General features: G+C 49.0%; 2 protein-coding genes across 7 annotated transcripts in view; one reads left to right on the top strand and one right to left on the bottom strand.

Moving 5' to 3' along the window:
• The window catches only part of LOC102460034 (butyrophilin subfamily 1 member A1-like), a 49,173-nt gene extending 41,810 nt beyond the window's left edge, over nt 1–7,363 (bottom strand). Inside the window, exon 1 of the mRNA XM_075914035.1 lies at nt 7,210–7,363. The gene's annotated coding sequence lies outside the window, so the exon portion shown is untranslated. The remainder of the gene's footprint in view (nt 1–7,209) is intronic.
• Nucleotides 7,364–7,477: 114 nt separating this feature from the next.
• The window catches only part of LOC102453157 (butyrophilin subfamily 3 member A2-like), a 39,796-nt gene continuing 20,164 nt past the window's right edge, over nt 7,478–27,109 (top strand). For 2 of the 6 annotated variants that reach the window (XM_075914003.1, XM_075914002.1), the window contains exons 1-5: nt 7,824–8,281; nt 11,374–11,490; nt 13,389–13,736; nt 15,732–16,016; nt 16,974–17,078. In XM_075914003.1, coding sequence (XP_075770118.1) covers nt 8,254–8,281; nt 11,374–11,490; nt 13,389–13,736; nt 15,732–16,016; nt 16,974–17,078 — 883 coding nt within the window. In that variant the 5' untranslated portion in view covers nt 7,824–8,253. Of the gene's footprint in view, nt 7,688–7,823; nt 8,282–10,292; nt 10,570–11,373; nt 11,491–13,388; nt 13,737–15,731; nt 16,017–16,973; nt 17,079–27,109 lie in introns of those variants that run through there. The other 4 variants (XM_075914004.1, XM_075914007.1, XM_075914006.1 and 1 more) reach the window with 4 other exon arrangements.

The raw sequence follows: 27,109 nt of genomic DNA, 5'->3' as shown, positions 1-27,109 counted from the left end.
TGTCCAGTTCTGGGCACCGCATTTCAAGAAAGATGTGGAGAAATTGGAGAGGGTCCAGAGAAGAGCAATAAGAATGATTAAAGGTCTAGAGAACATGACCTATGAAGGAATGCTCAAAGAATTGGGTTTGTTTAGTTTAGAGAAGAGAAGATTGAGGGGGGACATGATAGTCGTTTTCAGGTATCTAAAAGGGTGTCATAAGGAGGAGGGAGAAAACTTGTTCATCTTGGCCTCTGGGGATAGAACAAGAAGCAATGGGCTTAAACTGCAGCAAGGGAGGCTTAGGTTGGACATTAGGAAAAAGTTCCTACCTGTCAGGGTGGTTAAACACTGAAATAAGTTGCCCAGGGAGGTTGTGGGATCTCCATCTGTGGAGATACTTAAGAGTAGGTGAGATAAATGTCTATCAGGGATGGTTTAGACAGTACTTGGTCAGTACATGAGGGCAGGGGACTGGACTCAATGGCCTCTCGAGGTCCCTTCCAGTCCTAGTATTCTATGATATCCCTCTCAGCCAACAAGGGAAGGGGGGAGCTGAGAGAGGGCAGGGAAGCAGGTGGCCAGAGCCCCTTCCCAGCAGGCTGGCCCAGCGCAGTGTGTGCCTGCTGGAGCTCCTCTAACCAGTACATTGGCCTGTTCCCTGCCAGCAGATCAGCCTGTTTCCTTTTCCAGCCTCTCTGCCTGTAATTGCCAGCTAAAGGGAGACAGGGCCCCACCTTGCCCAGACTGCCGCTTGAACTCCCGACCTGACATCATTAGCACCAGCTCTAGCCAGCCACTACAAGCAGCCTCACAAGCCTCCCTGGGTATGTCTACACTACAACGTTAATTCGAACTAACTTAGTTCGAATTAGTTAATTCGAACTAAGCTAATTCGAACTAACGGATCCAAACTAGCATTTTGCTAATTCGAACTAGCATGTCCACATTAAGTGGACCCTGAACCAGGCTTAAGGATGGCCGGAAGCAGTGCCGGCAGGGCATCAGAGGAGGACTTAGAGCGTGGAGCTGCTGTCTCAGGCTAGCCGAGGGCTGTGCTTAAAGGGACCCGACCCCCACCCCGGACAGACAGTTCTCAGGGGTGCCCTGCTTGCAAAGCAGTCCTGGCTTGGATTGCCCGGACTACCCACACTGGGCACATCACAGCACTCAGCCATCAGACCGGCTGCACTTGCCGCAGGCTGCCATCTGGGGAGAGGGGGCAATTGGGGGGCTGCAGGAGAGCTACCACCCCCAGAAGCCCGCAGAGCCAGCCCAGTCCTCCCCATCGGGGGCACGTACCCCATTCTTCCCTCTCCTCTTTCCACTTACCCTTCCCTAGCCCCTCTTCTTGATGTACAAAATAAAGGACAATTGTGTTCAAAAATGGAATCTCTCTTTATTGAACAAAACTGGGGGAGACTGGGAAAAGGAGGTGGGAGAGGGGAAGAGAGAGGCTGGGAGAGGGGAGGGCAACTAAAATGATCAGGGGTTGGGAACAGGTCCCATATGAAGAGAGGCTAAAGAGACTGGGACTTTTTAGCTTAGAAAAGAGGAGACGGGGGAGGGGGGGGGGGAGGAGGACGACAGGATAGAGGTCTCTAAAAGCAGGAGTTTGGTGGAGAGGGTGAATTAAGAAAAGTTCTTCATTAGTTCCCATAAAGAAGGACTAGAGGACACCAAAGGAAAGGAATGGGTTGCAGGCTTCAAAGTAGTAACAGAAAGTTGTTCTTCACAAAGCAAAGAGTCAGCCTGTGGAACTCCTCGCTGCAGGAGGCTGTGAAGGCTAAAACTAGAACAGAGTTTAAAGGGAAGTGAGATCAAGTCATGGAGGTTGGGTCTATGGAGTGCTATTTGCCAGGGGGTAGGAGTGGTGTCCCTGCCCAAGGTTTGTGGAAGGCTGGAGAGGGATGGCACGAGACAAATGGCTTGGTCACTGTCTTCGGTCCATCCCCTCCAGGGTCCCTAGGGTTGGCCGCTGTCGGCAGACAGGCTACTGGGCTAGATGGACCTTTGGTCTGACCCAGTACGGCCGTTCTTATGTTTTTATGTTCTAAGTTCAGGTTCGGGGGTCTCAGTGGACCACCTCGATTTTCATGCAAACCTGCTCCTGGGTGGCCAGGCTGGCAGCTATCCTGCCCTAAATGGCCACTTTCCTGTGCCTAGTGCGGAGGTCGTGGACGTTGGAGGCTTCCCCCCAAACCTCGATGAGGTCCACGATGTCCAGACTAGACTAGGTGGGCGCCTGCCTCTTGCGGCCCTGGGCAGGCTCCTGGGAGCCTCCAGCCTGGTCCCAGGAAGAGTCAGAGGGCTGGGTGGCAGCTGGTGGCTGGCTTGTGCTGTGCCAGGTGCAGGGTCTGCTGGCTGGGTGCTGGCAGGCTTGCACCTGGCACGGGCACCGTAGTCAGAATGTGCCCCTTTAAGGGCTCTGGGGCCGGGATGGGGGCAGACAAGTTTCTCTGGTGGTGCCCAGAGTGGCCACTAGGGTAAGCTGGGAAGGGCTAGCCTCCCACTAGTTCGAATGAAGTGGCTACTCAGCCCTTAATTCGAACTACTTACACACTCTGATAAACAGTTTATTTTTAAATTATGCGCTATATAAAATTAAAATCACATGTTTATAGTTATGAAATAAATGGTCTGGTTTTTATTCATGCTATTCAAATCTAAAATGAAGCATTTATAATTATACATTTTGTGGGGACAGAGTATTGCGGCTGGGGGCAGGGGAGAGGGAACAGGGTGCTGGGAGGGCAGAGGACAGGTTCTGCAGCAGGGGACAGAGTGCCAGTGGGGACAGGTTTCTGCAGCTGGGGACAGGGTGCCAGTGGGGACAGGAATAGGGACAGAGTTCTGTAGTTGGGAACAGGGGAGTGGTAACAGAATTCTGTGGCTGGGGACAGGAGAGTGGGGACAGAGTTCTGTGGCTGGGGACAGGGGAGTGGGGACAGCGTTCGGGGAGTGGGGACAGAATTCTCTGGCTGGGGAGTGGGGGCTGGGGAGTGGGGTGCCAGCGCGCCCTGGGGCCGACCCCCTCGGTGCAAGGAAACCCCGCGTGCACCTGCCCCAGGGCCGACTGCTGGGGCTGACTCATCCCTCCTGTGCGGTGCAGGGATCAGATGCTCCCTCCCGCAGTACACCCGGCAAAGCAGCTAGCGCTACTTCTGGAATCGCCGGAAGTGGCACTAAGCTGCGGGAATTCTGTCCACCCCGGGGAAGCCTACACTACCTCCATTTTCAATTGAGGTAGGTAGTGGGGCTTCTCAGGGGTGGGAGGGAAATGGGTGTGGGGCAGACAGGATGCCTCGTGATCGACTGGTCGAGGCCTCGTGATCGACCAGTGGATCGCGATCGACCTATTGGTGACCACAGTTCTAGGATGTGAGGGTATGTCTACACTACCACCCTAGTTCGAACTAGGGTGGTTAATGTAGGCAACCGAAGTTGCAAATGAAGCCCGGGATTTGAATTTCTCAGGCTTCATTTGCATCTTGCCAGGCGCCGCCATTTTTAAATCCCCGCTAGTTCGGACTCCGTGCCCGCGGCTACACGCGGTACGGACTAAGTAGTTCGGATTAGGCTTCCTATTCCGAACTACCGGTACACCTCGCTCCACAAGGAGTAACGGTAGTTCGGAATAGGAAGCCTATTCCGAACTACCTAGTCCATGCCGCATGTAGCCGCGGGCACGGAGTCCGAACTAGCGGGGATTTAAAAATGGCGGCGCCCGGCAAGATGCAAATGAAGCCTGAGAAATTCAAATCCCGGGCTTCATTTGCAACTTCGGTTGCCTACATTAACCACCCTAGTTCGAACTAGGGTGGGAGTGTAGACATACCCTGAGAGATGGGGAGTGGGATTTGGACGGGGGTGGCACAGGCAATGGTGGGCTATGTGTGCACTGATGATACAGGATGCGGAGTTAATGGGTAGAAAAATCTTCACACCTGGCCTGTGTTTTGGGGGTAGCTGGACCAGCTGATGTGGTTTCTGGTGCTTCCTTTGAGCATCCCCTCCGGGAGCAGGTAGGGGCTGTTGTATTCACTGGTCATTATTTTGGTGAGGATGATGATGGAAATGTTGCAGTTCAGTTGAGTGTGTGCAAATGCACACACGCCCAAGAGAAGCCACGTCCTAGTTCCAGTGCCCCATGGCACCTCCTACATCCCTCTTCTAGCCTCTAGGCCTGGTGCTACTTGGAACCTCTCCTAGGATCTCACTCTCTGCCCCCTGTCCACAGAGTCCTAGAAACACTGGGCTGGAAAGGACCTGAGGAGTCAGCTAGTCCTGTTCCCGCTCAGAGCAGGACCCACCCCAACCAAATCATTCCTGCCAGGGCTTTGTCAGGTTTACAGATTCCCCCACTTCCCTAAGCCACCTATTCCAGTGTTTCACCAACCTCAGTGAAATCTTTTTCCCTAATTCTAGTGGTTAAGTCATTGAAAGAGTGTCCTTTCTGGTTAAAATGGCAAGAAACTGTTTTCTCTTCGCCAAAGGATTAATGCCCACAAAACAGATATCAGACAAGATCACAAAGAGAAAACAGTTTCTTGCCATTTTAACCAGAAAGGACACTCTCTCAATGACTTAACCACCTGCATTCTGCTACAAAGACCTTTTACATCTGCACTTGAAAGGGAATCCTCTGAACTGTCATTCATGTTAAAATTCGACACTTTCCAAAAAGGACTCAACAAACATTTGAACTATCTCACCCATTATCAAGATAGTTTCCCCAATTATCACCTCTAATACCATTAACTCACAAACATCCCACTCTCCCTACCTCTAATATCATCAATTCACAGACACTTACCTTCCTTCCTCCCCCCCCCCCGCATCCCCCTCCTGTTCTGCAATGTGATTTGTCCTTTTCATATTTGTTCATTTTTTTTTAATTGTATCCTTTGGTATATATGGTTGTGACTACTTTCTTCCACTATTTGATCTGAGGAAGTGGGTCTGGCCCACGAAAGCTCATCATCTAATAAACCATATTGTTAGTCTTTAAAGTGCTACATTGTCCTGCATTTTGCTAAGGGAGAAGGGTGTGTGTGTGGAAGAGGAAAAAATGGAGTGCAGGGGCAAGAAGAGGCAGCGGGTAAAAAAATATATCAAGGGGAAAGCAAAGCTGGAATGTAATAGGAAAAAAATCTATAAATACTTAAATACTGGATAGTCAAAAGAGGCAGAGAAGAACCATTAATTAGCAGACAGCAGATAGTCTGGGAGCACTTAAAGACTAACAACTCATGTAGATGGTATCATGAAATTCTATATAGACAAAGAACCATTGTTTGGTAGGTTGATAATGACCCAGCCACCCAGTATCTTTATTCACACTTGTGAATGAATTGTCATTCCAGTCCTCCCCTATGTATTTGGCTTCTGGAATTGGTCTGTAACAAAACAGCTACTTCAAGATCTGTTATTGCATGCTCAGGAAGATTAAAGTGTTCTCCAACAGATTTTTGTATATTCCTTTTACGGATGTCAGATTTGTGTCCATTAATTCTTTCCTGTAAAGACTGTCCAGTTAGTCCAATATCTATTGCAGAGGGGCATTGCTGGCATTTGATGGCATAGGTTCAATTACTGGATGTGCAGTTAAATGAGCCTCTGATTTGGTGGCTTATGCTGTTGGTTCCAGTAATGAATTCGCTTATAGAGATATAGGGGCAGAGTTGGCACCATGGCTGATTGCAGGTCTGGTTTCCTGGATGTCTATGATGTAGCTGTGTAGGTGCTGTGGTCATCATGAACAGGACAGATGATGAGCAGGAGGCAACAAGAAAACTCACCAATACCGGATTTTACAAGCCTCTCTCCTGTGATCCCACTAAAGAATATATATTGGACGGGAGTGTATTCCTCCTTGATCCTCCTGCCCCTCATTGTGAATTATGTAGTCATTTTGTCGACCCAGTACTTTGACAACTACACTAGACTCTCTACCCTCATGGTGCACCTACCAGACTGAAAAAGACCAATCCTCAAGTCCATCATTCAGGAGAGTTATGCTTCTGCAAGAACTGCCCTGAAGATCGAGCTCAACATTGCGGACATGGCAGTCAATCCCACGGCAACCTCTAGTTATGTGGAAAGCCTCATGGCTGCAACCTGCCAAAGTCCGTTAGGAGCTGCAAAATAGAGGCCCTCCTGTTTGATATGTGTTACGCCTTCCACATCAATGAACCAATCATCCTCCTATCCCAAGCCAGGCTACTTTTGATTCCCATGATGTGCATAGAACACTCGCCTTCTGCACAGACAGAACTTGACCTTTGCACCAGTCCCACTGCTTGCTAGCTTCCCTAGCAGACCCATCTGTTTATGAACCACTTTTGTCTCAACCCAGCTCCAGACTTAGGGTGTGTCTAGACTACCTAGTTTTGTCGACAAAAGTGGACTTTTGTCGACAAAACAATACCAGCGTCTACACTACCGCGGAGTTCTGTCGACATAACGTCGACAGAACTCCGCGGTTTTGTCGACGCTGGTATACCTCGTTTTACGAGGCATAACACTTTCTGTCGACAGAACTCTGTCGACAGAAGGTGTTATTGCCTGTAACATTGCGTCCAGACTACGGAGTTCTGTCGACAAAGCGGCTTGCTTTGTCGACAGAACTCCATGTGTCTGGACGCAAATTGTCGACGGAAGTTTTGTCGACAGTATCTGTCGACAAAACTTCCGTCGACAAAACGCGGTAGTCTAGACGTACCCTTTGTAATCCAGTTTCATGCATTACACAAGGGACACACAAGGTACCAGGCAAATAATAATATATGGAGATATACCATCTCATAGCACTGGAAGGGACCTTGAGAGGTCATCTAGTCCAGTTCCCTGCCCTCACGGCATAGCTAAATACAATCCCGAACAGATTTACCCCAGATTGCTAAATGGCCCCCTCAGAAATCGAGCTCATAATCCTGGCTTAAGCAAGCCATGCTGCAATAGCTCAGTGGTTTGAGCATTGGCCTGCTAAACCAAGAGTTGTGAGTTTAATCCTTGTGGAGGCCATTTAGGAATTTGGGGCAAAAGTTTGTCACAGATGGTACTTGGTCCTGCTGTGAAGGCAGGGGACTGGACTCAATGACCTTCCAGTTCTAGGAGATAGGCAATCTCCATTATTTATTTAAACCACTGGGCTATTCCTCCCGCTAAACTGACCCCTGGGAGATTTGACCACCCAACCCTTGACTAACTGGCCTGGCCCCTACTAACCTCTTGTCGTCAATCTGTTCCCATCACTTTGCGGTCTGCTGTGCTCTCCCGCTGAGAGCTCGGTAGGAAATGGATGTCTGGAGGAAAGGGAAGGGCCGCTTTGTTGCTGCGGTTGGGGAGCGGACTCCAGGCTCGCTGCGTGACAGGCTGGAAATGATGCGATTTGCGACGCTACTTTCACTACCAGCGAGCGACGCCGGGCGGTGGGCGCGGGAGGGAGGGAGGCTGGGGCTGCGCGCCCCGCGGGGGAGCGAGGGTTTTCCAGCCTGCCCACGTCACGGGCTTCGACCCTTCCATGGTCACTTTCACTTTCCGCCAGGCGAACGCGGCGAGACCCGGGTCCCCTCGGGGCGCCCCGGCTGGAGCCGAGCAGCGGGGGCCCGGGCCCAGCCCAGCGGCGCGTAGCGAGCCCGGCCCGAGGCCAAGGGGGGTCCGGCCGCGCCCGGCAGAGCGTCCCGCGCCCCGAGGCTCCAGCCAGGTACGTGCTGCCCCGGGAGGGGCTGGGCGAGCCGCGGGGCGCGGGCAGATGGTTGGAAACACCCGGCGCGCTCCTTGGCCCCGCTCCGTGCGGGACCGGCCCGGGGTGCCCCGTTCGGGGAGATCTCCGGTCTCACCCCCCCGCAGGGTGCCCCGGGGTGTCCCTCTGCCCGCCGGCGGGATTGGGGATTTCTGCCTCTTGCGTGTTGTTCTCCGGGGCGATCTGTGACAAATCCCCCCCCCCCCCCCGTCCCCTCCCAAGATTTCGGAGACTGGCGACTTGCTGCGCGAAGTCTGGTTCCCCGCCCGCTCTCGCTGCGCTTTTCCCTCTTGCCGGCGGGGCGAGTCCTCTTGTGTTTGGGAAGCATCGAGTCCTGCTCGGAACCAGGCAGGGCAGAAAACTGCAGCTGGGTCTTTCTGCGCGTGCCTGAAGCTGATCTTGTTCGGGGGTGTCACTGAGGGGGGCTCCAGGCTACACTGACCCAGGGAAATGTACTGTACCTTGCGTGACGGATCGCTTCCTCCTGTGTGACAAGCCACTGACGATGCAGAATCCCGGGGAATCCTATGGGAGGAGGACAGCTCTTCCAAATTGGTAGTGTTGCCTGGGAAATTACATGTCATGGTTTGGCTTGGTTTGGTTTTAATCGTGTACTATGGACCACGAAATATTGTAGTTTTTCTTTCTTTCAGTTTTCATTGGGCTCCCTTTTCTCCTTTGAGAGAGGAGAAGGCAATAAAGATTTGTATGCCTCCTGAGTGGGCCTTCTCAAATGGAATCATTTTTTTTCATGTAGCATCAATTTCATTGAAAAATCAGTATTAAGGAATTCTACAAGCGAAATGTGGTTTGGGGCCACGGGCAGGGAGAAAGAGGGTGAGGTAAAAAGTTTGGGGGCAATTTCACTGGCTTTGAGCACCCTACTGTAGAATGGGGTCAAGTGCCCCTGCAAACAATACAAGCCCAGACTATACCAATGGTGAGCATATTGCCTGCTGCTGCACCCATATCCCTCACCCCCCTCTGCTGTCCTGGCTCCTGCCTTTCCCACTCCCCTCAGCCCTTTCAGGACCTGCCCACCTCCTCTGCATCAGCCCTTCTGTTCCGCCTGTGCCCTCTCCTCCTGTAGTCCCATCTGATCAGCTGCAGCTGCCTCTGCCCATCCCCGCTGCTAACACCTCCCTCTTCCCACCTGCCCTGCCTCTCTCCTCTGGTGTCCGTCCTTCCCCTCCAGTGTCCTTCCATTCCCTCCGCCTCCCCCCATCCCCTGGTACCTGCATCTTCCTTTACCCTGCACCTTCCTGTTTCCTCCTCCTTTCCTCAGTGCCCCTGACCTCCTTGATTCTTTCTGCCTGGTGCCAACCCTCACCATCATCTGCCCCAGTTCTCCTCACGGATCTCTGTGTCCCCATACATGACTTGTTCCATCCCCTGCCTTCCTCATGCCTACCCCTCCTTTCAACCCCTCTTCTCTGGGTACCCATTCCTCTTCCTCCCTCTTGTCCGCATTGTTCCTCCCCTTTCCTCTCCTAGCATCACGCTGTCCCCTTCCTTTTCCCATCCCCACTGACACCTTCCCTCCTTTCTCTTCCCCGCTTGCCCTTTTCCTCATTGTCTCCTCTTGGCCCCCTGGCATTTATCTCTCCTCTACCCTCCCCCTTGGGGCTGCCCCTCTCTTCTTCAGCCCTACCCCCTCCCCTCCACACAAGCCCCTTCCTTTCCTTGCCCCCCTTCTCCTTAGTACTCCCCTTGCCCCTTCTCTTACCTTCTGCCTTCCATGTGTAAAGCACTTTTTGGGGCTGGTGCTGGGCTGCACAGGGCTGGCCTTACCATGAGGCGAACTGAGGCAGACGCCTCAGGTGTCAGACTGTGGAGGGCGGAGCACTAGGACCCAAAGGCTGTGTTTAGACTTGCCAGCTGTCTACACTGGCCGCTTGAATGTCCACAGGGACACTGACGATCTCATGTAAGAAATCAGTGCTTCTTGCGGAAATACTATGCTGCTCCCATTCGGGCAAAAGTTCTTTTGTGCAAAAGCTTTTGCTCAAAAGGGCCAGTGTAGACAGCTCAGATTTGTTTTGCACAAAAAAGCCCCGATCGTGAAAATGGTGATTGGGGCTTTTTTGCGCAAAAGCACGTCTAGATTGGCCACGGATGCTTTTGCGCAAAAGCATCCATGCCAATCTAGACTCTCTTTTCCACAAATGCTTTTAACGGAAAAGCTTTTCCGTTAAAAGCATTTGTGGAAAATCATGCCAGTCTAGACGTAGCCAAAGTGTAGAAAATTGTGTCTGTTGCTGGTGCATATGTATTCTCTCTGCTCTAGATGCACAGAGATGGTGGAGTGCTGTGCTGAAGGAAGGCGCGCACAAGAGACACAACAGGCAGGCAGGAAAAAAGAGGGCATGGGGGCATCATTTGAGCTCCCCGCCTCAGGGGTCAAAATCTTGTGGACCAGCCCTGGAGCTGTGATGCTATTACTGCAGTCTCATTCCCAGCTGCTCCTGGTGCAGCACTGTGTGCTGAGATTGGAGCAGAGGCCACCTGTGGTGCTATTTTTAGTACAGACTTCTGCTACCCCACAGGCTGCCCGGCTCCAGCTAGAGTCAAGCTGCAACCACAGGAGGTCCATTCCGGTGAGGCTGACCCAGCTGGAACATGTATCGAATGGCTGCCACTTGAATCCAGATGGAGCTGGGGTTGCCCACAGAGATTGGGACCTGCGTATTAAAAAATAGCACCAGGGGTGGCTTCTGCTGCACCTGCCAAGCCCAAGCATGCCCCACCCCACGGCAACCCAGCTCTCAAGGGGGCCCGGAGGAGAAGGAGGTGGTGCCATTGGACCAGAACCCCACATGGCAGAGGCGGTCTGATGGAGTAGGGTAGGTAGAGAGAAAGGGCGCGCCCCCAGAAGCTGGCTTAGCTGCCCTACCCATCGTGCTGGATGGGAGGGGATGGAGGCTGTTGTGTGCAGCAGAATGCACTGACTGCAGAGCTAGTGCACCCAGAGACCATGTCTACATGAGGAAACGATGTAGAGTGAAATGATGTAAAGCAGGGATATTTTTTCCCACAGTTGACTTCCATTTGGACAAATTGGTCTCTTTTTTTTTTTTTTGCATGACATAACAGCGGGGAATGGGAGGACATATAACACAACAGTTCCTACAAGTGTCAACAACATTAGTCCGGAACTGACATATACTGGGGAGACATATAGCGGGGATGCCCTGTACAGAGAAGCCTCAAAAATAGTCCGAGGCAGGCTCCATTAATGAGGACGTGCTACCTCAACTTAGAGGCCGGGAAGCACTGGGGAGCTATTTTGAAATAATGGCACTGGAGTGTCCACACTAATGCTATTTCGAAATAGCTATTTCAAAATTAACGCTATTCCCTGAGGAAAACAGGAGTCCAGATTTCGAAATGCACAGCCCGTTATTTTGAAATAAGGGATTGGTTAGGGTGGATGCTCCGCCTATAAATTCAACCCAAGGGGGGTTATTTTGACATAAAGCCCTAACATAGGCCAGGGCTAATTGCCTTGCCGGTGTGGACATCTTGAACATCACAGCACTGGGGGCTGATTTACTGCACAGTGACTTGCCAGTCTAGACTTAGCCTTAATGCTAGTCAGTGTCCTGCTCACTGTGGTCAGTTTTTGTTTTCTCCTTCCTGTTGTCTAGATCAAGTTTCAGGGAAGATGAAGGTTCCCTCCATCGGCCACAGCGCCAGAGCCAGCTCCCCTCTGCCTGGTTTTCTTGTTTTCTTCCTGACTTGTTATGTCCGCAGCAGGGAATCAGGTAGGACTCTGCGCTGGGTCTGCGGTTTCTGAGAGGATTTATTTAAATCCAAGAAGTGTCTTAACAACATGTGCACCTCAGAGTCAATGGAACTTCTCATAGGATGCATCTGTACTGCACCGCTATTTCGAAATAACAATGTGGGTGTCTACACAGCCATTCCTTTATTTTGAAGTACTTTCAAAAGAACGGGCAGCTTATTCCAAAATCTGTAAACCTCATTCCATGAGGAATAACGCCTCTTCTGAAATAGCTATTTCGAAATAAGGTCTGTGCAGACGCTCCACTGCTGCTATTTCAAAATGGCCCCTCATCAGGGCCATTCTAAGTTATTCCTCCCCGGGGCCTCGTGGGGCTCTAAATCAAGGTAGCATGACTACGAGTCTGCCTCGGACTTATTTTGAGGCTTCTCTGCAGTGTAGACGTGCTATTTTGAAATAAGTGTGCAGTGTAGACATACCCACAGTGTGCAAACATAACACAGCAAGCTCGGTGTAAGCGGGGTGAGAGCCCTGCTCCTATAGAGAACTCTCCTGGCTTCTGTACTACCCTGGTGAAATGGGCTAGTGACAGGATCAGAGTCCTCGCTCCCACGTCTTTACCCAGCGCATATCTACAGTGGGGAGATATTTGAAAACAACTCCCCTTATTTTGAAGTAACCAGGCGTCCACACGACCAAGCCTGTTATTTTGAAACAACAATGCCTGCTTGGGAAGAGGAAAAAGCTTATTTCAAAATAGTTATTTGGGGAATGAATTATTATTTGAAAATACCCTAGAAGGGCAGGCACAGCCCCAGTGGCCTCCCTGACCTCGAGGGCTCCACTTCCTCTTTCCCGTGCGGCAGAGTCCTTGGAACCCAGCAAGGCTGGGCCCAGGGTTTCTGCAGGACTAAATCTCAGGGAGGGGCGGAGTTGTCCTCACTTCAGGGTGCTGGCTCTGCACTGGGCACTTCCTAAGTTGAAAAATGGGGAGTGCTAAAAGAAAGAGGGGGAAGGATAGCTCAGTGATTTGTGCATTGGCTTGCTAAACCCAGGGCTGTGAGTTCAACCCTTGAGGGGGCCATTTAGGGGTCATGGGCAAATCTGTCAGGGATAGTACTTGGCCCTACCATGAGTGCAGAGGGCTGGACTGGACTGGATGACCTCTCAAGGTTCCTTCCATCTCTGTGAGATGGTATATCTTTATCTTTTCTGGAAACCCCTTCACCCTGCCCCCGGCTGTGCCACAGGGGCCGTGTCCAGACTCAGGGGTTTTTTCGGGAAAAGTAGCCTTTTCCCGAAAAAACTTCCCCTGCGTCCAGACTCAAGCCGCGTTCTTTCGAAATTATTTCGAAAGAACGCGGCTTTTCTTTCGATGGCGGTAAACCTCATTTCACGAGGAAGAACGCCTTCTTTCGAAAGTTCCTCTTTCGAAAGAAGGCGTTCTTCAATGTAAAGAGGCCGTCTTCGAAAGAGAGCATCCAGACTCGCTGGGTGCTCTCTTTCGAAAAAGCGGATTTCTCTTTCGAAAGATCCGCCTGCAGTCTAGACGCGATCTTTCGAAAGAGCCTCTTTCGAAAGATGCTTTCGAAAGAGCCTCTTTCGAAAGAAGCCTGCAGTCTAGACATAGCCAGGGATGCCGTGGGTCAGACACTTGCTCTCGTGGTGGCCACATACCCTAAGGCTCAATGTGGCAGGAATCTTCTCCCCAGTGTTAGTTCCCTCAGATGGGGTTTCCCTTCAGCCCGGCCTGCAAGGCCCATTGGCTGGTGGCATCTCCTTGTGCTGGGTCTCTTCCCAGTAGCTCCAGGGAATGCAAAATACAGAAAACAGGACTGATTTTGGGTGCGCCACTGACTAAATGGACAAGATCTTCTCTCTGAGCTTTTCTCCCTTCTCTCCTGGGACATTCTGCAGCACAATTTAAAGTGGTGGGACCTGACCAGCCTGTCACAGCCGTGGTGGGGGAGGAGATCGTGTTACCCTGTCACCTGGCCCCCAGGATGAGCGTTGAGAACATGGAAGTGACTTGGTTCCGGTCCGAGCTCTCCCCATTTGTCCATCACTATAGCGATGGAAAGAACCAGTACGAGCAGCAGATGCCAGAATACCAGGGACGGACAGAGCTCTTGAATGATGGTCTGACCCAGGGGAATGTTACTTTGAAAATTTTCAATGTCACAGTCTCCGACGAAGGGCGGTACAGCTGTTTTGTTCAAGATGGCACCTTTTATGAAGAAACGCTACTGGAACTAAAGGTGGCAGGTCAGTAGCATGTACGTCTCTTAGGGATGATGCCAAGTGAGTTGAATGATTTGAGCATTTTACCCACGGTCTGTTCCTGAGGTGATTTACTTACTTGTACCAAATGTGGAGAAAAGCGGAGAAGGTGACCCTGGATTATGACGCCTGTTTCCTCAAGAGTCATTTCACCCTGACACTTAACATTTCCCAGGCGTGGGAAATGGACCAAAGAGAGACACAAAACCCGATTTCCTATAGTCACATGGTTAAATCTAAGACCCAGGAATGACTTTTCATTTCCTGAGATAATTGGCCAAATATGCAAATTCCCTTCTGTGGTGGGGCGATGGCCCCACACTGGCTGGGAACGGTGAATGCAGGCTGGAGGGAGCCTGGGCAGAGTCCTGGCCCATTGGAAAGAGGCTTTGAAAGAGCCAAGCAGGGGGTAGCTTGTGGGGACAGCCCTATAGAGAGAGAGGCCCAGACCTAGGAAGGTGCAGGGCCTGGTTCCCTCAGAGAAGGCATCACCTGTAGAGCAGGGCTGGGCAGGCCCAGGGGGGCTAGAGAGATAGGCTCCAGCCTGATCCCTTCCTGGCTGTGGCCTTGCTACAAGGCCAGGAGGTGCAAAGGGCCAGAGGGGAAGTGGCCCAGGGAGCGAGAGGCAGTGGAGGGGAGAATAGAGTGGGACAAGGCAGCTGCCAGAGGGTCCCTCAGTCGGGACCCAGAGTAATGGATGGATCTGAGTCCCCCACATTCTCCTTTCACCTCACCGCCAAGACATGGCCCATACAGACTGTCGTGTGCCCCTGAGGCAGAGGGGCTGGGCTTGGAGGCCACAGTCGGCCACAAGGGCAGTAGAGACTCAGCACCTCCGATAACCCCTGGAGGGGGATGAGAACTCACTGGAGCGGCACTGCTAGAGGGCCGTGTCCTGCAGAGGGCGCCACATTCCTGGAGCAGTGCAGGTCTGGCACATGAGCGTGGACCATAGACGGGCGAGACACCTCCAGGAGGGGGCGCCCTGCTGAGAAAGGACTAATTCCCCAGAGCTACCAGCAGGAGGCGCCACAGCAGTGAGAATAATGCCCTTTGGAGTGGGACAGACCTGTGCAGCCTTCATGTCACTTGCAATTCGTTACACAGGGAGTCACAGCTGTGCCGGTCTGGAATGCCCATTGAATAGCCTATGGGCTCCAGAGACTCCACAACTAAAATATGAATGTTAACATGCAATTACTTCCTCATGAAGTAGTCGGTGGATTGGTTATCAACTATTCGATTAGTCGATAAGGGTAGGCAGTTCCAGCGTGTAGTTTGGTTTGTGCCGTGGCCCGGTGTCACTTTCCATAATCAGAGAGCTGACATTTCACCTGAAGGCACATTTGAAATACAAGATTTATTTTTCTCCATTTTTATACAGAATCTGTTTGGGTATGTCTACACTAGCACCCTAGTTCGAACTAAGGTGGTTAATGTAGTCAATCGAAGTTACAAATGAAGTCCGGGATTTAAATATCCCGGGCTTCATTTGCATCTTGCCGGGCGGAACGAGGTGTAACGGTAGTTCGAATTCGAAAGCCTAATTTGAACTACCTACTCCGTGCCGCGTGTAGCTGTGGGCACGGAGTCCGAACTACCGGGGATTTAAAAATGGTGGCGCTCGGCAAGATGCAAATGAAGCCCGGGATATTTAAATCCCGGGCTTCATTTGCAACTTCAATGGACTACATTAACCACCCTAGTTCGAACTAGGGTGGTAGTGTAGACATACCCTTCGTGCTAAATTCAATGATCAATTAAAGGGTTTGCTATAGTCCAAAAATGGCATGTCTGTGTGGATCTTGGGAGGGAACAATACTGAGGAGAAAGCTCCATCCTCTCCAAGAAATAATTTATTTCTTGTTCATCTATTTCCCTGAGTCTATGGGCATTTGAGAATAAAAGGGAAGTTTAATTTCTTATTCTCTAGGCTCAGTATGTGCATAAACCAACATGGATTTATTCATTTGTCTCTAGCTTCAGGCTCTGCTCCTCATGTGTCGGTTGAAAATTACCAGGATGGAGGGATCCGAGTGGTGTGCCGGTCGGCTGGGTGGTACCCGGAGCCCGAGGTGACGTGGAGAGATCTCAATGGACAGGCCTTTCCTTCAGTCTCTCAAACAAATTCCCAAGAAGCCAATGGACTGTATGAAACACAAAATTCTGCTGTTATAATGGAAAATTCCAATCGGAACTTGTCCTGTTTGGTCAGGAACACCCGCCTCAGCCAAGAAAAGGAATCAACATTATTTTATATATCAGGTCAGTGACCATCAAAAACCACATATTGAGCAGTGACAGAAAAAAGACAACAACCTCCTGATCAGATTAAATACAGCATCTATTTAAAACAAACTTACAAACAGAAATCTCCAAAAAACCTAGTTAGTTAATGGTGTCATCTTTTTTGTGCACATAGATAATTTAAGTCTTGTCTACTAAGAAGAATTTGCCAGGACAGCTCTACCAACAAAACACTTCTAGCGTGGGCCAGTGTTCTCTCTCATTTCTTTCCATCCATGTGCAGAATAAATTTTGTTGCACGCACCAGTGGAATGTACAGATGTGCACCACCCCTAGGACTCATCCTTCAGGTGGAGGGTGCTCTGTGCACTCTGCTAATCAAGTTGGTGGCATCTGAATCCCTTTTGAGTGGCCGCCCCAGCACACAGCTTACTGGGAACACTGGTATGGACACTACTATACTGGTTAAGCTGTACTTCTACTTCTCTATCTTATGCCAGGATCCCCTCAGTGATCAGAGACTTTAATGCTGAATACTCCGACCTGTTACTGTTACTAGCAGTTACTATGTTAGATAGCTCATATGAGACAGTAGCCCCAGTGTGCTGCACACTGCAAAAAATCACAGCGTAACAGTCAGTGCCTGCTACAAAGAACAAGCGCCTAAATAATCAGGACCCCAGAAAGTCTGGCCAGGAAATGGAGCCACCGAGAGGGGAAAGGGCTTGTCCACGTTCCCACGGCAGATCTCACAAGACCCATCCCACTGCCAGGTCAGGTTCACTCATATACCAATGTGCCAATGTGGTGGCTCTACTGGTTGGTTTGTGGTGTTTGGTGCAGTGCTGATGGGGCCACATTCTCTCCTTTGTGTTAGACCAGTCCCATGTAGGCTACCTTACACACAATGGAGTCATCAGAGCTGGGTCCCTGCTTACTGAGTAAAGTGGGTGTCTCTGGGCTTGTGTTTTTCAGATCCATTTTTCCCAAAGGTGAATCCCTGGATGGTGTCTCTGGGAGTGACCCTGGTGGTTTTGCTGGGCTCCTTTGCCCTGAGTGTTTATCTCTTCAGAATCAAAGGTTAATGTTGGAGCAGGAAATACAGGGACATTCCCAAGGGATTTTCTTCAAAGCAGTGCACATAGGGACAGATCTGACACTTGGCCTGGCACGATGGGAGCTTAGAACTGCCCCACCCCCAGCAGCACAGGGATGGAAATACCACTGAGGTTTCCCTCTGTCCGTGGACTGATCATCTGCAGCAGCCAGGGCTGAACGGAGGCATGGGTGAGCCGGGCAGCTGCCCAGGGAGCCAACCGATGGGGGGCGCCTGATGGCAGCTGTAAGGGGCATGCAGCGTCCCTTACAGCTGCCATCAGGAGACGTGCGCCCAGCTCCCGCAGCACCGGCCTGCCTGCATCCATGCGGCGCCGGCCAGCAGCGCCCTCCCCCCATGGCTGCGGGGCCCTGCACGGCCCGGCATGCGCACGAGCAGCGCTGGCCGGGCCGGGCCGGGCTGGGCAGCGCATGTGCCATGTGCCCCAGGGGTGGGCCCACGCATGCACCCTGCGCTCGGGGGCGGCGCTGCGTGCCCGGGCCCAGGGCACTAAAAAGGCTTGGGCTGGCCCTGGCAGCAGCCCCTGGTTACAGGCTCAGGGGACAACTCCCCAGGGCATAAAATGGCCATACTGGGTCAGACCAAAGGTCCATCTAGCCCAGTATCCTGTCCGCCCACAGTGGCCACCACCAGGTGCCCCAGAGGGGATGGACCAAAGACAATGATCAAGCGATTTGTCTCGTGCCACCCATCTCCAGCCTCTGACAAACAGCCAATGGGCTATGTAAAGAAATGTGTTCTCCAATGCAGAGAAGCACTCAGAGCCATTTGGTAAGTCTCCTTCTCTCTCCTTACATACATGATATTTTTGTACATGCTCATGTCCTTGTAGCAGCATTGGGGAGGGAGTGGGCATCGTGTTTCCTGGTTCTTTTGAAAGATTTGCTATTCACATTTTTTAAAACAGGGGGAGCTTAAGGACACCTCTGTACTTACCAGACACTTGACAGTCTGGAGCTTAATCCCGCTGCTCTGACTGCATGAAGTCAGTTCTTTTTCACAGTAGAAGCCCATCTACCAGGGAGACTGACCTTCAAAAATGGAGACGCTTCACATCCTGATACCAACGAACTCAATTTGATCCTCAGAATGCCCCAGGTCCTTCCATTCTATACTACATCTATCACCTTAAGGAAGGGGGCTTATCTGCCTCTACGGTCAGGGTACACCTTGCAGCGATTGCTGTATTCCATGAACAAGTGGACAGCTCATCAGTTTTCACCCAGCCTGTTACGAAGAGGCTTTTAAGGGGCCTTCAGAGCCTTTATCCCACCCCCCCAACACACACACAGAGCATGTGAAGCAAAATGCAGGACAATGTAGCACTTTAAAGACTAACAAGATGGTTTATTAGATGATGAGCTTTCGTGGGCCAGACCCACTTCCTCAGATCAAATAGTGGAAGAAAATAGTCACAACCATATATACCAAAGGATACAATTAAAAAAAATGAACAATTATGAAAAGGACAAATCACATTGCAGAACAGGAGGGGGATGCAGGGGGGGGGAAGGAAGGAAGGTAAGTGTCTGTGAATTGATGATATTAGAGGTAGGGAGAGTGGGATGTTTGTGAGTTAATGGTATTAGAGGTGATAATTGGGGAAACTATCTTGGTAATGGGTGAGATAGTTCAAATGTTTGTTGAGTCCTTTTTGGAAAGTATCGAATTTTAACATGAATGACAGTTCAGAGGATTCCCTTTCAAGTGCAGATGTAAAAGGTCTTTGTAGCAGAATGCAGGTGGTCAAGTCATTGAGAGAGTGTCCTTTCTGGTTAAAATGGCAAGAAACTGTTTTTTCTTTGTGATCTTGTCTGATATCTGTTTTGTGGGCATTAATCCTTTGGCGAAGTGTCTGAGACGTTTGTCCAATGTACATAGCAGACGGACACTTTCGGCACATGATAGCATAGATTATATTTCTGGATGCGCAGGAATATGTGTTCTTGATCTTATAACTCACTTGGTTAGGTCCAATAATGGTGTCAGCAGAACGAATATGTGGACAAAGCTGGCAACAGGGTTTGTTGCAAGGGAAGGTACCAGGGTTGGTATTAGTGTGGTATGTCCTGTGGTGGTTGGTAAGAATCATCTTGAGGTTAGGTGGTTGTCTATAGGAAACTATGGGTCTGTCTCCCAGAGCCTCTGCAGCCTCATGGTTCCTCAGTCTAGTGCTAGACTGCCTTATGAGACCCCCATTTGAGCCTATGGCCACAAGTGCACTTTCATTCCTTACAGTGAAGGTGCTGTGTTTGGTAGCTGTCACCTCTGCAAGGAGGGTCAGTGAGATGGGCATTAATTGTCCACCCTTCCTTTCTCCCTAAAATTACCACCTCATTCCACATCAATAGTTCTGCCTATTTTTGTTTTTTTGCAAACCCGCACATGTCCCCTAGGGATGCACTGCTTCATTCGCTAGACATTTTATACTCTAGCATTCTACATTGACAGAACGCAGGTGTTCTGCAAAAAGGCATTCCTTTTTGTCTCAGTCGCTAAGGGGTACACCCATCTCCTCCACATCGATAGCATCCTGTATCATCCACTCTCATGATCTTTGCAATAAGCCCCTGACAACTCCCCAGAGGAAACATTCCACCCATGCCCTGGCAAAGTACTGCTTTCCTGAGCAGTGTCCTTTTGAGCAACATCTGTCGAGCAGCCACCTGGTCATCTGAACACACCTTTTCCAGGCATTATGCCATCATGCTGCAATTAGCAGGCGATAGAGCAGTGGCTACAGCAGTCTTATCCTCCACCATTAGGCAGTAACTCTGATTCCCACCATCCACAGTGGGTACTGCTTTGTAGTCACCAAGGGTATGTCTAAACTACATGGCTCCGTTGACGGAGCCATCTAGATTTGTTTACTGGGCAAAGGGAAATGAAGCCCAGAAATGAATTTTAATTTAAATTCATTTAAATTTAAATGGCTGCCGCGTTGAGCCGACAAACAGCTGATCAGCTGTTTGTCTGCTCAGCGCGCTAGCCTGGACGCTCCCCCGTCGACATCAAAGGCATTTGTCGACCTCCCCGGTAAACCTCATCCCACGAGGCATACTGGGGCGGTCAACAAATGCCTTTGATGTCGACGGGGGAGCACCCAGACTAGCGCGCTGAGCCGACAAACAGCTGATCAGCACAGCACGGCTGCCATTTCAATTTAAATGAAGCAGCGATTATTTAAATCACCGCTTCATTTCCCTTTGCCTACGACCCTAATCTACATGGCTCCGTCGATGGAGCCATGTAGTCTAGACACACCCCAACAGAGGAGCACAAATGGGGACATCGCCGGAACAAGAAAAGGAAGTTATTCACTTTGTGCAGTAAGGACTGTTCTTCGAGATGTGTGTCTCCATGGGTGCGCCACAACTCTCCCTTCCTCCTTTCTTCTCGGAGTTACGTAGACTCGAGTGCAATCGAGGAATTGAAGGGGAGGGGGCAGACTGTGCAGGAGGCAGCTGTCAAACCACCAATGGTGTGAGCTGCCTCCTGTGCATGCGCAGCCCGACAGTAAACTGCTAAGGAAAAAGCTCCGGACTGCGGCTCCAGGGATGACCCATCACTAACAGTGGAGCACCCATTGGGACACATACCTCAAAGAACAGTTGTTACTGCATGCAGTGAGTACCAGGCAGGTTGCAGTCCTGCTGTAAATCTCAATGTTCCTCCTGCTGGTTCTAAGCTCATTCCAGATGGTTTCATCTCCCCCCCCCCCCCAATGAGCTCCAGGATCTTCTGGACTCTCCAGGCTGGTGCTCTTCTGAACCCCTGGGAACTGGAGCCCATGGGAGCAGAAGAACGTGTAGTCATTGCAGTGTCCAATGGGATAGGGACAGCCACATGGGACAGGCCGTTCTACTGTTTCTGGGACTTTGTTGAGCTTGGTGGGAGAGCAGAAGAGGCAGAAGCTGTGGCCAGAGCGCTCGGAGCGGACATCTGTGGGAGACCTCTCAGAGGCCAATAGCGTCAAATTTCAAGAAATGCTGCAACTACACCAGCATCACTTCAACCACGCAAGGTCAGGAATAGCGCTACTCCTGGTGAAATAGACTTCAGCAGACCCTCAGGGGGTGTGTCTAGACTGCAGGCTTCTTTCGAAAGAGGCTCTTTCGAAAGCATCTTTCGAAAGAGCCTCTTTCGAAAGATCGCGTCTAGACTGCAGGCGGATCTTTCGATAGAGGAAATCCGCTTTTTCGAAAGAGAGCACCCAGCGAGTCTGGATGCTCTCTTTCGAAGACGGCCTCTTTACATTGAAGAACGCCTTCCTTCAAAAGAGGAACTTTCGAAGGAAGGCGTTCTTCCTCGTGAAACGAGGTTTACCGCCATCGAAAGAAAAGCCGCGTTCTTTCGAAATAATTTCGAAAGAACGTGGCTTGAGTCTGGATGCAGGGGAAGTTCTTTCGAAAAAAGGGTACTTTTTTCGAAAGAACCCCTGAGTGTGGACACGGCCAGGGTGACACAATTGGCTTGGTAGTGTGGACACTTCAGTTAAAAATTCATAGAATCATAGAATACTAGGACTGGAAGGGACCTTGAGAGGTCATCGAGTCCAGTCCCCTGCCCTCATGGCAGGACCAAATACTGTCTAGACCATCCCTGATAGACATTTATCTACCCTACTCTTAAGTATCTCCACAGATGGAGATTCCACAACCTCCCTGGGCAATTTATTCCAGTGTTTGACTACCCTGACAGTTGGGAACTTTTTCCTAATGTCCAACCTTAACCTCCCTTGCTGCAGATTAAGCCCATTGCTTCTTGTTCTATCCCCAGAGGCCAAGATGAACAAGTTTTCTCCTTCCTCCTTATGACACCCTTTTAGATACCTGAAAACGGCTATCATGTCCCCCCTCAATCTTTTCTTTTCTAAACTAAACAAACCCAATTCCTTCAGCCTTCCCTCATAGGTCATGTTCTCTAGACCTTTAATCATTCTCATTGTTCTTCTCTGGACCTTCTCTAATTTCTCCACATCTTTCTTGAAATGCGGTGCCCAGAACTGAACACAATAGTCCAATTGAGGCCTAACCAGCGCAGAGTAGAGTGGAAGAATGACTTCTCGTGTCTTGCTTAAAACACAACTGTTAATGCATCCCAGAATCATGTTTGCTTTCTTAGTAACAGCATCACACTGCTGACTCATATTCAACTTGTTGTCCACTATAACCCCATGATCCCTTTCTGCCGTACTCCTTCCCAGACAGTCGCTTCCCATTTTTTATGTGTGAAACTGATTATTCCTTCCTAAGTGGAGCACTTTGAATTTGTCTTTATTAAACTTCATCCTATTTACCTCAGACCATTTCTCCAATTTGTCCAGGTCATTTTGAATTATGACCCTTCTTCCAGATTAGTCGCAACCCCTCCCAGCTTGGTATCACCTGCAAACTTAATAAGCGTACTTTCTATACCAATATCTAAATCGTTGATGAAGATATTGAACAGAGACGGTCCCAGAACAGACCCCTGCAGAATCCCAGTTGTTATACCTTTCCAGCAGGATTGTGAACCATTAATAACCATTCTCTAAGTACAGTTATCCACCTAGTTATGCACCCACTTTATAGTAGCCCCATCTAAGTTGTATTTACCTAGTTTATTGATAAGAATATCATTTAAATATCATATAATAAAATTGACTGTATGGTGCTAAGGCCAATGTAAACTCCTAGGCCACGTTTACACTGGCATGATTTTCCGAAAATGCTTTTAATGGAAAAGTTTTCCGTTAAAAGCATTTTCGGAAAAGCACGTCTAGATTGGCAGGATGCTTTTCCACAAAAGCACTTTTTTCAGAAAAGCGTCCGTGGCCAATCTAGACGTGGTTTTGCACAAAAAAGCTCCAATCGCCATTTTCGCGATCGGGGCTTTTTTGCGGAAAACAGTACTGTGCTGTTTACACTGGCCCTTTTGCATAAAAGTCTTTCGGAAAAAGACTTTTGCCCAAACGGGAGCAGCATAGTATTTCCGGAAAAGCACTGATGATCTTACATGAGATCGTCAGTGCTTTTCCGGAAAGTCAAGCGGCCAGTGTAGACAGCTGGCAAGTTTTTCCGGAAAAGCGGCTGATTTTCTGGAAAAACTGGCCAGTCTAGACACAGCCCTAGTGTAGATCAGGCCAAACAGTGCAGTCAAAATCCTGCCCGCTCCCACCCACCTGTTCATTTATTCCCCTGTAGTAGGTCAATGTAGTAAGTTCAGGATTCACTGGTGTGGCATCCTCATATGTCTACTGCTCCTTCAGTGATGATCAGCATTCGTCTGCGTGTGTTTTCATAGGCTCCCACAGATTGTGCCAGCTCTACACGGGTAGCTAGTGCAATAAACTTCACGAGAGCCTCCAAAGACCACAGTAGACAAACAGATTTATTGGAGCATAAGCTTTTGTGGGCAAAGACCCACTTCCTCAGATGTAATGGGTCTTTGTCCACAAAAGCTTATGCCCCAACACATCTGTTAGTCTATAAGGTGCCACAGGACTCCTCATCACTTTTGCAAAGTCAGACTAACATGGTTACCCTTCTGATACCAAAGACTACAGACTCAGGTAAGGTACAAAGGCATCCAATTCAGGTTTATTGACAAACAAAGAACATTAACAGTCATCAGTAGCCAGACGGCCTCTGAGGCCCTATGCGTTTGAACTCAGGACAAAGGACTCCGCTCAGTTAACAGTATGGATTTTAGTGTCGCCCTGTAGGCCAGACAAGTTAAGTCAAGGTACGCCAATATTTATAGGTGGAGACAAACAATCTACGATTGTTTGTCTCCTCCTATAAATTTTAATTATCCCCATATTGACTGGATACATGTCACCTCAGGAAGAGAAGCAGAGATAAAATTTCTCAATGGCTTAAATGACTGCTTCTTGGAGCAGCTGGTACAGGAACCCACAAGGGGAGAGGCAATTCTCGATTTAGTCCTGAGTGGAGTGCAGGATCAGGTCCAGGAGATAACCGTTAAAGGACCGCTTGGGAATAGTGACCATAATATAATAACATTCAACATTCCTGTGGTGGGAAGAACACCTCAGCAGTCCAGCACCCTGGCATTTAATTTCAAAAAGGGGAATTACACAAAAATGAGGAGGTTAGTTAAACAGAAATTAAAAGGCACAGTGACTAGAGCTAAATCCCTGCAAGCTGCATGGAAACTTTTTAAAGACACCATAATAGAGGCCCAACTTAAATGTATACCCCAAATTAAAAAACATAGCAAGAGACCTAAAAAAGAGTCACCGTGGCTTACCCACCATGTGAAAGAAGCAGTGAGGGACAAAAAGGCATCTTTTAAGAAGTGGAAGTCCAATCATAGAGAGATAAATAGAAAGGAACATAAACACTGTCAAATCAAGTGTAAAAATGTAATAAGAAAAGCAAAAAAAGATTTTGAGGAACAGCTAGCCAAAAACTCAAAAAGAAATAACAAAATGTTTTTTAAGTACATTAGAAGCAGGAAGCCTGCTAAAAAGCCTGCGGGTCCCCTAGGTGATTGAGCTATAAAAGGAGCAATGAAGGACGATAAAACCATTGTGGAGAAACTAACTGATTTCTTTGCTTCATTCTTCACATCTGAGGACGTTGGGGAGATTCCCAAATCTGCACCGTCCTTTGTGGGTGATGAGTCTGAGGAACTGTCCCGGATTGAAGTGTCATTAGAGGAGGTTTTGGAACAAATAGAAAAACTTAATGTTAACAAATCTCCGGGACCAGATGGCATTCATCCAAGGGTTCTAAAAGAACTCAAATGGGAAATTGCTGAACTATTATCTGTAGTTTGTAATCTATCTCTTAAATTGGCTTCCGTACCTAATGACTGGAAGGTAGCCAATGTGACACCAATATTTAAAAAGGGTCTAGAGGCGATCCTGGCAATTACAGACCAGTAAGTCTAACTTCAGTACCGGGCAAAGTAGTCGAAACAATAGTAAAGAATAAAATTTGTGAGGCATGTAGAAGAACACAATTTGTTGGACAAAAGTCAACATAGTTTCTGTAAAGGGAAATCCTGCCTTACTAATCTATTAGAGTTCTTTGAAGGGGTTAACAAACATGCGGACAAGGGGGATCCAGTAGATATAGTATACTTAGATTTTCAGAAAGCCTTTGTCAAGGTACCTCACCAAAGGCTCTTGTGTAAATTACATGGCCCTGGGATAAGAGGGAAAGTCCTTTCTTGGATTGAGAACTGGTTAAAAGACAGGAAACAAAGAGTATGAATAAATGGTAAATTTTCAGAATGGAGAGGGGTAACTAGTGGTGTCCCCCAAGTGTCAGTCCTGGGACCAATCCTTTTCAACTTATTCATAAATTGTCCGGAGAAAGGGGTAAGCAGTGAGGTGGTAAAGTTTGCGGATGATACCACACTGTTTAGGATAGTCAAGACAGAAGCAGACTATGAGGGACTCCAAGAAGATCTCACCAAACTGAGTGATTGAGCAAAAAAATGGCAAATGAAATTTAATGTGGATAAGTGTAAAGTAATGCACATTGGGAAAAATAACCCCAACTATACGTACAGTATGATAGGGGCTAATTTGGCTACGACAAATCAGGAAAGAGATCTTGGAGTTATCGTGGACAGTTCTCTGAAAACTTCCACATGTTGTGCAGCGGCGGTCAAAAAGACAAATAGGATGCTAGGAATTATTAAGAAAGGGATAGAAAATAAGACACAGAATATCTTACTGCCCCTGTATAAAACTATGGTACGCCCACATCTTGAATACTGTGTACAGATGTGGTCTCCTCACCTCAAAAAAGATATTTTGGCCTTGGAAAGGGTTCAGAAAAGGGCAACTAAAATGATTAGGGGTTTGGAATGTGTTGCATATGAGGAGAGGTTAAAGCGACTGGGACTTTTTAGTTTATAAAAGAGGAGACTGAGGGGGGATATGATAGAGGTCTATAAAATCATGAGTGGTGTGGAGAGGTCGGATAAAGAAAAGTTATTTATTAGTTCCCTAAATAGAAGAACTAGAGGACACCAAATGAAATTAATGGGTAGCAAGTATAAAACTAATAAGAGAAAGTTCTTCTTCACACAGTGTGTAGTCAACCTGTGGAACTCCTTGCCAGAGGAGTCTGTGAAGGCTAGGACTATAACAGAATTTAAAGAGAAGCTAGGTTATTTCATGGAGGTTAGGTCCATAAAAGGCTATTAGCCAGGGGATAAAATGGTGTCCTTGGGCTCTGTTTGTCAGAGGCTGGAGAGGGATGGCAGGAGACAAATCGCTTGATCACTGTCTTTGGTCCACTCTCTCTGAGGCACCTGGTGCTGGCCACTGTTGGCAGACAGGCTACTGGGCTAGATGGACCTTTGGTCTGACCCAGTACGGCCATTCTGATGTTCTTATGTTATGTACAATACACGCCAAACGATCATCTTGTTCATTAATGACATGTTTGGTATGTCCCCTTGGACTTTCCTCCAAAGCATCCCTACTCACCGCCTCTTGTCATGGTTTCCCTTCTGTTGTTTCAAACTATAGTTTCATGTCCTAAGTTGGGGTGTCCTTGTGCTGTCCTGGTGGAATGTAATTACACACTCCATGGGCTTTTATCAGTGCTAACAGCTCTAGTGGTAATGGACACTGACATCCAGGGAAACATCTGCTGTTCACATGACCTGTCTGTTACTCAGAGTATAACTCTTGCTACCTTTGATTCAGGCACCAGGACCCTGCTTCTGGCTCTTTCTTTTTAGAGAACTAGTAAAAGTCCTTTTAAAAGCAGTCAGGTTAGTCTGTTTCAACAAAAAGGAGTCTGGTGGCACTTTGAAGACTAACACACTCATGGATGGTGGCTCTGAGTATGATCCTGGTGGTTTGGCTTTGTAGCATTGGTCTCGCCATTTATCTGTTTAAAATGAAAGGTGAGTATCAGAGGGAGAGTTTAACGATAGTGGGGTATGGCAGAAGGGTGTGTGTGTATGTGGCGGGGGGTAGAATAGGAGAGCGGAGTCTGAGGAAATAGACCCGAACGAGAGA

Source organism: Pelodiscus sinensis, chromosome 32, assembly GCF_049634645.1.
Source record: "Pelodiscus sinensis isolate JC-2024 chromosome 32, ASM4963464v1, whole genome shotgun sequence".
Classification (NCBI taxonomy): domain Eukaryota; kingdom Metazoa; phylum Chordata; order Testudines; family Trionychidae; genus Pelodiscus; species Pelodiscus sinensis.
The sequence above is the reverse complement of the archived record's forward strand: the minus strand, read 5'-3'. Positions and strand labels throughout refer to the sequence as shown.